The following is a 13,565-nucleotide window of genomic DNA, read 5'->3' on the forward strand; positions in this document are numbered from 1 at the left end:
ATAGAGCATTAGAACCACTTCTCTCTACATAAATTAAAAGTCCAGCAAAGGTTAGCTGAGAGCCCAGGATTTGGAGAAAGCCTTTTCAATTTTCACAGGCATGCTAACAGGACTTGAGCAGGATGGCAAAGGGTGAGTGAAGATGGGGCATCCAGCAGAAGCCACTCTACGTCATCTAAGGGCTGAAACTGGTGCTCCTCTGTGCTGGATATAAAATCAGGGACAGGCATTCAGTTTCCCATGATGCTGAATGCCAAAAGGACGATTTCAAAGTGTGTGTCACTGACCACAGAAAGGCATGTTCGGTCCAGTTGTTGAAGGTGACCAAACTCCATTGGTTGGTGTTAGGGTTCAGGATTACTATTATGCAACTTTCAAAATATTATTTTAGAATCAACAGCTCTGTATTCTGTGTAGTAAGCTGGTTCTCTAAGCAATTCCTAGCCTTCACTGCTTACCAAATAATATTCATTCACTCCCTGTCTGGGCATCCAGAGCTCACCTGGCCTTCCTGCCAGTCCTCCTGTGGCTCCCCACTACATACGCCACGCTCTTCGGAGCCCCTCAGTTGCAGGCCACTTTCTCATCTCTGTGCTGCACGTTCCCCTTCAGAACTCTCCTGGACTTCCAGGACTGCTCCATGGCTCTATCTACGCAAAGCATTTTGTGTTTACCTCTTGTACAGCCTCTAACATGTTCATTATTGTATTGGGATCACGTACACATTTTATTCTGCTTCTCTACCATGCAGATCCGGAGGCTATGTCTATCTTGATCAGCTTTTTTTCTATGCAACCTAGCACAAGCCTCTGGATAGACAGACTTAACACATCTCTCTCGTTAAGTGAATACATGAAAGAATGAAATATATATGCTAAAGGCTTTTAAACTAATCAGTTGTACTTTATATCCCAATGCCAATAATCATGTATCCACAAAAAATATTTTAATGTGCCTTTTTGTTTATGAAATTTTGTTCACATGTCCCAAAGATGCTCTCTCATAAGGCAGAGATAAAATTAGACATGAGTAAACAGAATACCTCTCCACTAATCACTGGAATACTGGCTAGATGGTCTAATATATTACTCTACATAGACACATAAAAGTCAAGGGAAAAAATAGGAAAATGGGCTTTCTGAGAGCTTCCTAGAATTCTTTAATAGCCTATTGTTGAACTTTGTTGAACAAAATAACTTGGACAAAAAAATAACTTGAAAAATTTCAGAAGGTATTTTAATAGTAATAATAAATGGTAGTCCTATATAGAGTAATTAGATCAAAGTAGTTTACTTCAAATACAGGGAGTTGATTACAAAGACGGAGTGTGCTAGAGTATTTAGGGTCGACTGTTTTGAGAAAGCATGGTTCTCATTGCGAAGTCCAGGACATCCTGTACCCTCGTGTTATTTCTCTCTATTAAGGAAGTATTTCTTCTAGATGGCTTCACATTTTCTTCTGGTTCAAGGGGGAGAAGAGTATGAGGGTTGAACAGATATCGTGGCTCCCCCAAGATGCCAACTCTGTAAAAAGAATTTGGTCATAAGGCCAAAGCCTGAAATGCACAGCTGTGTTGTAGTTGCCTTTGTGTGTGTGTGTGTGTGTGTGTGTGTGTGTATACACTAAAGCTAAGACTGATAAACACACACACTATGTGTACACACTATACACATACTCCTTTTTTTATAAAGCTATACCACAAACTACCACTGTGGTCTTACATATGGGTCAAAACTCAATCCATAGCAAGATTTTTGTACTAGTCCTTCCCACATTTCCCTAATATGATTCTTATACTAGAAATCCTCAGCCTTGATCGGGCATGGAAGCACACATCTTTAATCTCAGCACTCAGGAGGCTGAGGCAGGAGGATTGTGTGTTCAAGGCCAGCCTGAGCTATATGGCAAGACCCTGTCTCAACCCTCTGCACCCCAAGAAAAAAAAAAAGAAAACCGTCAGCCGTAGAGGCCATTACTCACTCCTCCAAGCTAGAACTATGTGGAGCCTAGAATAGCTTTCTAGCCATTTTTTTCATGTCTAGATGAGGATAATTAGAGATGCTCTAGACAGGAAGGAAGCAGGGGGTGGGGTTGGGGGTGAAGGAACAGGCACTTCTGTCTTTCTGGCAAAGGAAGAATGCCTGAGGTCCTACCCTCCAGGGCTGACCTAGGCAGCAGTATCCAGGCCTCTCCTGTCTCTCTTCTTGGGCCACTTACATTGGCATGGGCACAGAGTCGGGACTAGCTGAGTACTTTTGCATGTGGACTGGGAGTTTAGTGCCTGCCTGATACTTTTTCTCAATGATATGCTGGGCTTTTTCTCTGAGAGATGGCAGCAGAGTAGACATGACTGGAGAGCGCATATTAATTGCTTTTTTAATTGCTGGACGTTTTGCCATCATTTTCCTGTGGAAGAAGAAAAAGTGACATTTAGGTCATATCACCCTGTTTTCTATAAATATCCTTGATCTTAGAAAAGTGGAAAGGTCATATCAGAGGCAGTCTCCGTGGCACAGGACTGTAATCCCAGCCACCTGGAAGGCTAAGGCAGGAGGATTGCAAGTTGGAGTCCAGCCTGGACTACTTAGTAAGGAGGGGAAGGAAGGAAGAAAAGAAAGGTTGTACCTGAATTGTACCAATGTCATGCGTTTCTTCTCTCCTCCTGATTCTTCATCTTCGTGCTTCCTTCTAGAAATGTTGAACATATTGGTGCGGAAGAGCCTTCCTACTTCTTCCTCAATCTCTGTCAAGTGTTGGCGTCGGAAGACGATCCAAGCCACGTATGTACAGAAAGTATAAAAGGACTACAACAAAAACCAGAGAAGAGTCACAATTCCCAGAAACAATGTGAACAGCCCCACCTGTCTATGTAGCATGGTACATGTCCTCACCTTCGAGGGAGGAAAATCAGACATTCCAAGGTGTAGCATGTGGTTTGTTAGTTTCTTTCGTAGAAAGGGTATTTGCCTAAAGTAGGTGCCTAACAAGTGGCTATTGCTTACTGCTGTACATCATGCTTCATATCAAAAAGAAAAGTCCCCAAACTTAAGTGACTCACCTCAAAGAATTTCCAGTCTTTTTGTGTGTCTGATATTTTATCCCTGCAATATAACAAATCACAACCATAAGTTGAAAGTTTGGTCTTTAGTGACCTAGCTCTCATTTTTCCCCCAAAATAGGATCATGACTTGTGGTCTTATTATAGTTTGGCTCTGCACTGTCCCCCAAAAGCCATGTGCTAAAAGCTAGCTTGCTAACTGCCAGCGTTATTAGGAGGTAGTGGAAACTGTAAGAGGTGGACATAGCTGGAGGGAGTAGCCATTGGGGGAGGGAGTGCTGTGGAAGGGTATAGCTTGTTCCTGATGCCTTCCTCTCTCGTTCTGCTTCCTGGCCATTTTGAGGTGAGTAGCTTTGCTCTACTACACACTCTCTGCCAGGCTGTTCTGTCTCACCACAGGCTCAGAAATATGCTAAGCTCCTTACACTGACTATCACACCTAGTCCTCAGAACCTCCCCATGAGATAGCACCATTTCCACTTCACACTTGAGACTGAAGTCTAAAGACATATATTTAATTAGGGGCAGATTTTGTCCTAAAACTCAGGCATAGAAGATATCTACATCTATCTTCATAAACAGAAGAAATAAGCTAGTAGAAACAAGCTTCCTTTTTTCTCTCTCTCTCTTTCTTAGAGTTGTTTGCAGATAAAAAGCACATCGACCAACAGGATGGATATGGTGGGGAAGGCATGTAATCCTAGCACACAGGAGGCTGAGACAAGAGGATCATGAGTTCAAGGATAGCCTGGGCTACACAGTGAGACCCTGCCTCAAAAAGCAAAATAGTAACAACAACAACAGCAACAAAATTGAACAACAGTCCAGCAGAAACTTTTTGGGGCAATCTTCAACATATCTTCAGTGCCACTTGAGGCCTCCACCTGAAGGATTTCTGCCCTTCCATGCCTTCTACCACTGCAACCAGACACCATGCAGACCTGCCAAGCCGAAGCCGAAAACCAAACACATTCTGTTTTTGGAATAGCGAGTCAGCGTCTTTCTGAAAGAAAGTTTACAGCAGAGCTTACATTAGCACAATCCAAACTAACACTGTCTTAGCAAGGTTTGAAAAGAGAGTGATTTCCCAGAAAATAAGTACTTTCTTTCCCTCTCCTCTCTTCTACTTCCCAGCACTCCTCTTCTCTTTCTTTCACTTCTTAGATTAGAAACGAAGATGACAGGAGCATCCTCAGCTGTTCTTCAAGTTGTCATAAGCACTGTTCTCATGGGCAAGTCCAATGTGCCCGAACCATGCTCTTTCTTAAATCCAAAGCAAACTGATGTGTCCCGCAGATGGAAATCTGGTACAGAATGTTGGGAGTTTCTTCTCGTTATTCTGATTTAGCTCTGCATAGGAACTTGAAAGTTAATTGATGACAAATTTGGAAATTTGTTGATTATATATAATAAAATTTAGACATCCAAATATCCCTTGCCAACTTAAACAAGGTTTATTTTTGTTTGCTTGCTTGCTTGCTTGCTTCTTTTTCGAGACGGGGTCATGTTGTTGCTCAGGCTGGTCTTAAACTGCTGAGCTCCGGCGATCCTCCCACCTCTGCCTCACATGCTGGGATTAAGGCAAGCACCACCACTCCTGGCTGAAACAAGGTTTATTACAGCACAGTCCAACGGATATATAATACAAACCATCAGTTTAAAGTTTTCTAGTAGCCATGACAAAACAAAAAAAGAAACAGGTGACGTGAGGCCTTGGGTTAGAGCCCCAGCACCACAAGCAAGAAATAAAGACCAGAAACAGGTGGGGCTAGGTATGGCTCAGTGGTGGAGTGACTGCCTAGCCTGCAGGATGGAGGGAGGGAGATGAAATTATTTTAATAATACATTTATTCAAACTCACAAAATATTTCAATATTTTAAACTATTCACTTTTAAACCATTTTGTTCTGTATATAATTACATTTAGAGCATGTTTCAAGTTAGACTAGCTACACTTCATACGCTCAAAATGTGGTAAGTGGATACCAAGTTAGGCAGCAAAGACACTGACTATATAAAACACCTTTGGGGGCAAAGTCCTAAGGGAACTAGGTAACCTAGTGGTAAATCCAGAGATTGTTAGTGGCCTGTTATGATTCTGTCTTGTTCTTACTTGCTACCTTAGATTCTTAGCTCCAAATAAAAATGACAAACATGGGCTGGAGGAGTGGCCCAAGTGGTAGACTGCCTGCCTAGCAAGCACGAAGCCCTGAGTTCAAACCCCAGTACTGCCAAAAAAAAAGTATGACAATTTTATTTTATATCATACCATATCATATCATAATATATTATATGTCATCCTAAAAGAGTCAAAGCCTAGAGCTAGGATTCTAGGGTGGGGAGAAGAAAACATTGTGTTGTCCCACTTGTTTCCTGCTACGGTTGGTGAAATCAGTTGTGCGTGTTAGCCTTTGTCACCATAATGAAATTTCAGATATAATGTTATAAGAGAAAAGGTTTATTTTGGCTCACAGTTTTGAAAGGTCTGATCTATCATCAGTTGGGCCTGAAGTGAGGCAATGCATCGTGGCAGGAACGTGTAGTGGAACAAACCCATTCATCTCCCAAGCCAGAGAGCGAAGGGGTCCGGGGTCCACAATCCCCTTAAGGGCACATCCCAGTCACCTTAGAACCTCTCACAAGCACCGCCTCTTCAAGGTTTTACCATCTTCCACTAGTGCCACCCTGGGGGTCAAGTCTTCAACACATGGATTTAGGGGGAACAGTCAAGATTCCAAAGCCAATAGCTCACACCTGTAATCTTAGCTACCTGGGAGGCAAAGACCAGGAGGATAATGGCTTGAGGTCAGCCTGGGCAAACAGTTCACAAGATTCCATCTCCAAAACAACCAGAGCAAAATGGACTGGAGATGTGGCTCAAGTGGTAGAATACCTACTTTGCAAGTGCAAAGCCCTGAGTTCAAACCCCAGTCACACCAAAAACCAAAAACAAAAACAAAAAAACCGATGATTTAAAAAAGATGATTTATATATGTGACTCCCCTTCTCGTCTCTCCACCTTTATCTCTCATGGCCAGCCTCCTGTCACCCATCAAGTGACAGCTGCACTGAGAGCAAAGGAAGAAGGAGCAAATCCTAGGGTAGAGTTAGGGGTGGAGTCAGAACTGGTCATAACCAAAGAACAGATCTAATTTTGTGGCGGTTTTTGTATCCATCCCAGAACACACAGGATTTTTACAGAACACATTCATCAAAATTTTGCCAAAGCTTTTGTGATGTTAGGATTCACAGATGCGTTTAGAATAGCGAGGCATGTCCTCCTACTTCTCAAGATACATGAAAGCACTAAATTAACACCCCCCAAATTACTAGTTCTACTGAAATCTTCAATTTAACCCCAGAGATAAATAGCATAAGGTCCAATATTAAGCATGCATGTATTAGAGAAATCAGAACATTCACAAGAGGGCTGTCAACATGGCAGAAATGGTAGAGCGCCTCCCTGGCAAGGGCAAGGCCCCAAGTTCAAATTCCAGTACTGCCAAAAAATAGAAAAGAAAATATACATGATAATATTACCTTATTCACATTGGAAAGAAGTGAAATGATAGTTAAAATGAGATAATCACTTATAACTGGCAAAAACTCTGTCCTCAACTTCTCCTACATAAAAACCACCAAAAGAATAATATGAACTCCTAAATCAAGGACGTAGTCAACACCCAGTGCCAGTTAGCAACTTGCTGGTGAACTGGCTATGATCTGTTTCCCTCCGTTTCCTTCCTTCAGCCTGTTCGCCTGTTTGGAATTTGATGTATGGATGGTTGGTGGTGAGTTTGATGCTCACTCTCCACTAAACTGCTCTCCAACAGGCAGAGAAAGACAGGTGAGGCCACAGACACTGGGCAAAAGACCTTCCCCTCTTGGAACTGAGCTGTGCTAACAGGCAATTGCCAACTTTCAAATATAACAGGTTCCTTTAAAAGTCTGTGCAAAAATTATATTGAAAAGCAGAGACTGGATATGAAATGAAAAAATACAGTAAAACTCTCCAATTTTGGTGTATTTTAATCCCCAAATTAGTTTTCAATGTACATGACCCTTTTAATATTAAACCTGAAGTACAGGAAATCAAATTACTTTTAAGAGCAGGGTTTTGCTTCATTTGCAGTAGAGGACCAAACCCAGGGCCTCATGCACTCTAGACAAGTAGTCTACCACCAGGCTACACTGCCAGCACAAGAGCAGAGTTACTGTTTGCTTGGTTGGTTGGTTAGTTGGTTGGTTTTGGCAGTACTGGGGTTTGAAGTTAGAGCCTTACATTTGCTAGGCAGGTGCTCTACCATTTGAACCAGCCTCTGAGTGCATGCGTTTGTGTGTGTGTGTGTGTGTGTGTGTGTGTGTGTGTGTGTGTGTGTGTATGTTGGATATTTTCAAGATAGGGTCTCAATTTTTGCTTGGGACGGCCTGGAACCATGATCCTCCAGATTTCTGCCTTCTGAGTACCTAGGATTATAGGCATGAGTCACCAGTGCCCGGCAAGAACAGGGTTTGTTTTGTTTTTTTTTTAACCTTAAATTCTACTTTTCTCAACTTAAAGTGACATTTTGAAGACAAAAGAAATTAGAGGCAATATTAAGATGAGAAAGGAACTTTTACAAGTGATTTATTGCATAGGAAACTACAAAACTGACTATAATTTTATCACACTTGAAAATTTTGTTAAGTGACAAAAAAAATGTCCCATTTCTTTCTAAATAATGGAGTCTACAGTGATCTGCACCTCCACCAACAGCTTCAGGGACCTGCACAGGCCTCCTGTATTGGGATCACTGGAAGCTCCTAGATGTTGAACTCTCCGTCCCCAATTTTAAATATCTCTCTGTTGTACCTAAAGCTATGCCTGGCCTGATAGAGACCCAGAAGGATATTTTCTTTCATCCTTGAGTCTGGCCATCAGCAAGAGGGCAGTTTCCCCTGCAACCTGTCCATCGAGTAACATGTCAGGAACTGCACATGGCAAACTAGTCAGTGACTAGACCAGAGATCTGCAGAACTGAAAAGCATATCACCAACCACTAAGTGACTAGGATCAGATGTGAATCAGGGGGCCACCCACTGTGAGAAGACACTCACCAGTCTGGGAACACTCATCAATCACCTGTACAGACCACTCCTAAATCGGCTTTCCCCACAAGATGGACTGTGGACAAGAGTCCTTGTTAAGCTGTCTTTTCAAATAAAGTCATCTTCCTGGCCTCAATACCTGTCTCTCAACTTAATTGACCTATCGTGTGTCAGCAGCCAGACTTGGGTTCAGCAACAGCATTACAACAAAAAACTCCCTGACTCATACATGCTCTTGACCTATGTACACCCCCCGAGATATGATTGCAGCTGACGTCATCAGTGGTTTCCAGATTTGAATTAGTAGTACAATGAGACACCAGATCTTCTTACCGTCCATTTATTTTTTCCTAAAATAGAGGAGAAACTTGACATTATATTCAAATGGCTCTACAAATGAACACAGCACAAAGTTACACTATTGGCTGGCGGGTAAAGCCATGAGGCAATGGCTCGAAAAGGTCGATAGCCGGGTGCCAGTGGCTCACACCTGTAATCCTACTTACTTGGGAGACTGAGATCAGGAGGATCACGGTTCAAGGCCAGCCCAGGCAAATAGTTCTCAAGACCCCATCTCCAAAATAACAGAGCAAAATGGCTCAAGCAGTAGAGCTCCTACCTTGAAAATTTTGAAGCTCTGAGTTCAAACCCCAGTACCACAAAAAAAGAAAAGATTGATCAAAACTATAAATTCTTAAGAAAACATGAAAGTGTGGTATGGAAAAGATGCTTTAATCCAGTGGTCTTCAAACTCTTTTGACTGTAACCTAAGCAAGGAGTATATTTAATATTGAGTCCCCAGTATTCACACATTGACTACTATGGTTCCAATCTTGTTTGTCCCTGCCAAAATACATGTTGAGGCTTAATTCCCCAGTGGAGCAGTGTGAAATGCAGTAGGACCTATAAGAGGTGGGACCTAGTGGAAGGTGACTGGGTCATGACCATCTCATGAAGGGATTAATGCTGGTCTTGTGGGGAGATGGGCTGGGTCTCATAGAAGGGGATTTCACTCACAGAAGAGTGAGCCTGGCCTTAGGTTTTTGCTTCCTCTCTCACCACGTGAGCTGCCAACTCCCCTCCCCCCACCCTGCACTATGTGATGCATGCTAGCACCATAGTCCTAGACCTCCAGAACTGTGAGCAAATAAACCTCTTTTATTTATAAAGTACCTAGCCTTAAGAATTTTGTTATGGCAACACAAAACATATTAAGACGCTGACATCAAGTCTCCTCAAACAATACTTCCTTTTACTAATATGATGTACTCTGATTGTTAAAATTCCATTGTCTTCATGACTTGCTAGTGATTTCAAGATCTACTAATATGTTGTGATTTTTCAGCTTGAAAAATACCGGCTTCAGAGCATTACTGTAAGGAAAAGCAGATTCTAGAAAGCTGAATACATAATAACTGTGTGTACTTTTTGTTTGAGTTTTGTTTTTTAAGACAGGACCTGGCTTATATAGCCCAGGCTAGCCTTGAACTCTCAATCCTCCTCCTTAGCCTCCTAGTGCTGCAATTATAGGGGTGTGCTACCCACCATGCCTGGCAATCTATCTATACTTTAAAAAGATACCAAAGGAAAGAACGACTACAAAACTTAAAAATGCTATGATGTCAGATGTGTTAGTTCAGGTCCTCTGAGAAGCAGACAAGATGTGCAAAGGTTTATTAGACTTTGTTTGTGGTACTTGCTACTCAGGTTCTATGCTTCCAAAACAGGCATTCTACTGCTTGAGCCACATCTCCAGTTCCACAAAGATTTATTTGAAAAAATGACTGATAGAAAAATGAGGGACTGGAGAAAACAGGGAGAGTCGTCACCCTTCATTGCAGGTCTGACTCCTGTAAGAGAGGAAAGACAGGACAAGCCAACTGGAAAAGTTTGAGCAAGCCAAAGGGAGTCCTTGAGGCAAAGTAATGTGTCAGAAAAGTCCCGAGTCTGGTAGCACTGGACCTGCTGCGCTCAGACAGTGGCTGGAAACAGCTCATGTGGAACAACGCACAATGGACTAAACACTTGTGCCTCCCAAAATCCTAATCCCCAAGGTGACGGTATTAAAGATGAGGCCTTTAGGAGTAATTAAGTCAGAATAATTAAGTAGAACCCCTGTGTATGGGATTCGCACTGAGACAGGGATCCCAGACAGAGCTCTCACTCTTTTCTGCCACGTGAGGATATTAGACATTGCCAGTCTGTAGCTCTCTGGCAGAAGACCCTCACCAAAACCCAATCATGCTAGCATCCTGAACGCTGAGAAATACATTTCTGTTATTCATAAGCCACCCTGTCTATGTTACTTTGTTAGAGCAGCCCCAAAAGACCAAGACATGTGGCCTCGGTGCAGAACTGGCAGTGAGTTGGAAGAGCAACAGCCCGTTTTCACGATGCCACAGTGGAAGACAGAGCCAAAATGCACCAACTCTACAAAAGGAAGTGAACACAGTAGCAAAACTATAAATAAGCAGAACTGATGTAGAAGAATAAAGAATGAATGTTGCTGCGGATGCATTCAGAGGGTTATAGATTCAGCTTGACATGACTGCAGCCATCTTGAGTTGTAACCACCATGATTGCCCCAGAATAACTCTAGTCAGTTTTTCCTGCAGTTTCTCAGCAAACTGTAGTAGACAATTCCACTGAAGTGATATGGGGAGCTCCACAATCAGACCCTGGCTCCAGGGATGCACCTAGCTCTCTGATGTTATCTTAAGAAATCAGGCACATTACAGCCAGATGAAGTCACTTTTATCCTAACCCGTAGATATGTCCCTTTTTCTGACCCAAATTTCAGGGATCCAACTGGTCTTGCTGCTCCCTAGGACCAATCAGTAAGTCTGTCAGTAAGTCCCCAAGTAAACTGTAATCTGCACAAGGCTGCATCTGCCTGCCTTTCTTTGGCCTCACCGTGCTTTGGGGGCGGTCCTCATACCCGAAGACTGGGTTGTTCAAGACCACAAAGTACTCTCAAGTCACAGTCAATCACACATACACTGAGAACTGAGATCATGGAGCTAGGAAGCGGAACATCTACCCTCACCAGCGTGGAAACAAGGGTGCAAGAGAAGAGAAACGGCCAGCACTGCCGAGATTCGAGATACAACTTAAAACAAAGAAAATGAGCCTGAACCGAAAATATACGGACACAAACATCAATACAGACCAAGTCCTATTTTGAAAGAAATGTCACATGAATATTTGTTTTTAAACTTTATTCACTACATAGGTCCTTAGAAATAGCTAAGAAGATTTTGAGAGAGGGCCTGCCTGATCCTGAGGCCCCACAGTAACGTGGAAAAAATCTACCCCAACTAAAGGATGAAGGTAGCCAAATTCAGCCTCTGTCCAACTTGACTTTTCCTTTTGTAGGAAAATGTAAAAGTGCTGAAGATCCAGAAAAACTGGGGGAAAAAAATTAGCTACATCCCATATTTGTTAAGTTCATTACACAGAAAGGTAGCAATCTAAGCTCTGATGAAAGACACATGTTTAGTAAGGGTTAGTTATGGCAAAAAAATTAAGCAAAATAAACTGGAAAAACAAGGTAAGGGCAGCAAAGTATAGAATTTCATTAAATATTTTAAATTACCAAACTGCAAAAGAAAAATGGAGAAATAAAAGAGAATGGGAACAGTAAAAATGTTCTATATCTCAAAAGATCCAACCTTAACTGGTGTGATAAGCTTCATGCTTGCTTGGCAGGCCCTTAGTGCTTGAACCAAGCCTTTTTTCCTTCTGCTTATTTTAGCAGGTCTGGACTATGATCCTCCTACTGGCATACCACCATGCCCAGCTTTTTTCTGTTGAGATGGGGTCTCTGCAAACTGTTTTTACCCAGGCTGGCCTAGAACCGCAATCCTCCTGATCTTAGCCTCTAAGTAACTTGAATGGCAGGCCAGCACAACCAGACCCAGCTATTGTTTGAGATAGGGGTCTTACAAACTGTTTGCTCAGGCTGGCCTTGAACCACGATCCTCCCAATCTCAGCCTCCCAAGTTGCTAGGATTACAGTAGTGAGCCACTGGCACCTGGCTGCAAGACCTTTCTTTAAATCCCTCATACCCCTTCACTCTAACAAATGATCTGTTTTTCCATTTATTTCCTTGTCTGTAGTAACATCTGCTCTTGAATAAGACCCTTAAAATACACACATTATGTATCATATTTAAATGCGCATACTCTGACCCAGAAATTCTTCTTTAAGGAATTTATCTTTAGGGCAAACTAGAATTTTATCTCAAATAGGCAAGATTACCAAATACAGTCTTCCCAAAGGTCACAAGAGTGAGCTCTTGCTATCAGCCATTAAAATAAGTCACCCCCTTTCCAGCCTTGTTCACTGCCTGTACTCATTCATCCACCTAGAGTCCCTGGGGCACACCCCTCACCTCTCCTGCGTGGGTCCTACTCCCTGTTTACATCTCCACAATACTACATCTCCATCAGCAATCTCTGGTTTCCTTACCTGACAGCTTATCTGACTGTGTTTTCTTTGTACCCTAGCCCTTGGCACCACCACGCCACATGGTAGACGCTCAACTCGTATTGAGTAAATCAGAGCAGAAGTAAACTGAAAAACTGATCAATACAATTCAACAACTTTTCCAACTTGGATTAAGATACTAGAAAAATTCAACATCTAATAAGGAAGAAATGTTGCAGTAGAAAAAATCACTAATAGACAGTATCAGATAATTTTGGAAAGTTAGATATTAGTAAACAAAAGTATCTTGCTGGGTGCTGGAGGCTCACGCCTGCAATCCTAACTACTCAGGAGGCAGAGATCAGAGGATGGAGGTTTGAAGCCAGCTCAGGCAAATAGTTCTTGAGACCCTAAATCAAAAACCCTTCACAAAAATAGGGCTGGTGAAGTGGCTCAAGATGAAGGCCCTGAGTTCAAGCCCCAGTATAGCCAAAAAAAAAGAAAAGTATCTTAACAGTCATAGCTCATCTGCTGTGTTATAAAAGATTTAAAATGGATCAAAAGTCTAGTGTTGTTTTTAACTTCTATGGATGATTTTTTGTGTGTGTGGTACTGGGGTTTGAACTCAGGGCCTCATGCTTGCTAGCTAGGCAGGTGACTACCCAAAAGAAAGCAATGACCTAGAAAAACAAATGATCAATCCTTGCTGTGGAATACATATAAAGCAATTATACAAATTCCCATTCCCCCACCCTTGATACATGGAAAAACTAAATAAGCACACAGTAAATTATTCACACACACTATACAAAGAACATAGAGTCTACAATCATGAAAGCTATTCAGTCAGATGAAGCAGCTTTAAACTTTTTATACACTTTTAAACTATCAAAGGTGTTAAAGTAATAAAACCCAATACAACCAAGTGTGGTTATTACTGATGGGAACACACAATGTCTTAACCTTTTTGAACTAAGGTTCCCAGCTCTA

The 13,565-nt window shown here is 42.1% G+C and overlaps 1 protein-coding gene across 3 annotated transcripts in view; it reads right to left on the bottom strand.

Annotated features, from left to right (window-relative positions):
• Positions 1-1,210: 1,210 nt before the first annotated feature.
• Ppp1r36 (protein phosphatase 1 regulatory subunit 36) overlaps positions 1,211-13,565 on the bottom strand; it is a 28,926-nt gene continuing 16,571 nt past the window's right edge. For all 3 annotated transcript variants that reach the window (XM_074067804.1, XM_074067805.1, XM_020170913.2), the window contains 4 exons: positions 3,059-3,101; positions 2,626-2,804; positions 2,218-2,406; positions 1,211-1,523 (listed from right to left, as the gene is read on the bottom strand). In XM_074067804.1, the coding sequence (XP_073923905.1) occupies positions 1,340-1,523; positions 2,218-2,406; positions 2,626-2,804; positions 3,059-3,101 (595 nt within the window). In that variant the 3' untranslated portion in view covers positions 1,211-1,339. The remainder of the gene's footprint in view (positions 1,524-2,217; positions 2,407-2,625; positions 2,805-3,058; positions 3,102-13,565) is intronic.

Source organism: Castor canadensis, chromosome 3 (assembly GCF_047511655.1).
Source record: "Castor canadensis chromosome 3, mCasCan1.hap1v2, whole genome shotgun sequence".
NCBI lineage: Eukaryota > Metazoa > Chordata > Mammalia > Rodentia > Castoridae > Castor > Castor canadensis.